Source organism: Galeopterus variegatus, unplaced genomic scaffold (assembly GCF_000696425.1).
Source record: "Galeopterus variegatus unplaced genomic scaffold, G_variegatus-3.0.2 Scaffold4761, whole genome shotgun sequence".
Lineage (NCBI taxonomy): Eukaryota > Metazoa > Chordata > Mammalia > Dermoptera > Cynocephalidae > Galeopterus > Galeopterus variegatus.
This window is the reverse complement of record NW_007730872.1, coordinates 34,883-35,877: the sequence shown is the minus strand read 5'-3', so window position 1 is coordinate 35,877 and position 995 is coordinate 34,883. Positions and strand designations below refer to the sequence as shown.

Below are 995 nucleotides of genomic sequence, written 5' to 3'. Positions count from 1 at the left end.
TGCCAGCCTCAAAAATATTTAAAGAAGATTCTCACATTTTTCCTTAGACTCTGATTCTTTAGAGTTTTAGCTATAATGTACTCTCCTGATTAGTTGCCTTCTTGGCCCGTCTTCTTTGGGTGTGCTTGAACTAGTCAACATTCTTGTTGAAATGGTGCCTAGAATAGCATGGACTCTTCCACAGATGATATGACAAGGGAGTGTTCCTGGAGATCATTAGTTCCTGGGAAAGAGACATTATTAATGTAGCTAACAGGAAAGTTTGCATTTAAAGATATACGACATTGTTCATTTTCAACTTATACTCAATTAAAGGTCCAGAGATTTTTCACTCATTTAATAACAAGGCAGAGTTTCCCTATTCCATGCTTGTGAAACTGATTTTAACATTTTTTTTTTTAACATATTTCATTCACAGACCTATGAATGATGGATAGGTCTGTGGATAAAAAGTAATACGTGCTCACTAAATAAAGGTTTAAAATATGAAAAAATGAATGAAAACATGACGGCGGGAAGGGAGTGAACCGCCTGCACCCCTCGCTGGCAGGATCCCAGAGGCCACCAGCAAGAAGAGGAACTCAGAAAGCCTGATGGTGAGTCAGAATCTCTGGTGTCCTTGCTTGCGCCGGGGGTAGCTGTTACTACCCAGGTGGATTTCTCTGAAGGATTGCTGAGACCTTGAAGGGGACTCTCATAATACGTGCACTGAGCTTTGGAGTGCGCGCCATTTTGTGAAATTTATAAAATTCTCCCCGGGAAGAAGCCACAGGGAGCAGCTGCCACTCAGCGCCCGGCCACCACAGCTGCTGCCCTCAGCGCAGGGCCAGACTGTGCAGCCCCGCCACCGGGACTTGGGGTCCAGCGACAGCGGTATCTGCCGGGGAGGGGGCTGTCCTCTCTCCGGCCCGGGCGCTGCTGGAACCGCGAGCTGAAGAGAGACTGAGCAGGCTGTGGTGCGAACAGGAGCCAGAGCGCCAGGGGCAGCAAGAGGC

The 995-nt window shown here is 47.5% G+C and overlaps 1 protein-coding gene across 1 annotated transcript in view; it reads right to left on the bottom strand.

Moving 5' to 3' along the window:
• Nucleotides 1-786: 786 nt before the first annotated feature.
• Nucleotides 787-995, bottom strand: part of LOC103603711 (protein FAM115C-like) — a gene marked incomplete at its 5' end in the record, with an annotated part of 25,256 nt that continues 25,047 nt past the window's right edge. Inside the window, 1 exon segment of the mRNA XM_008588283.1 lies at nt 787-951. Within this exon segment, the coding sequence (XP_008586505.1) occupies nt 787-951 (165 nt within the window).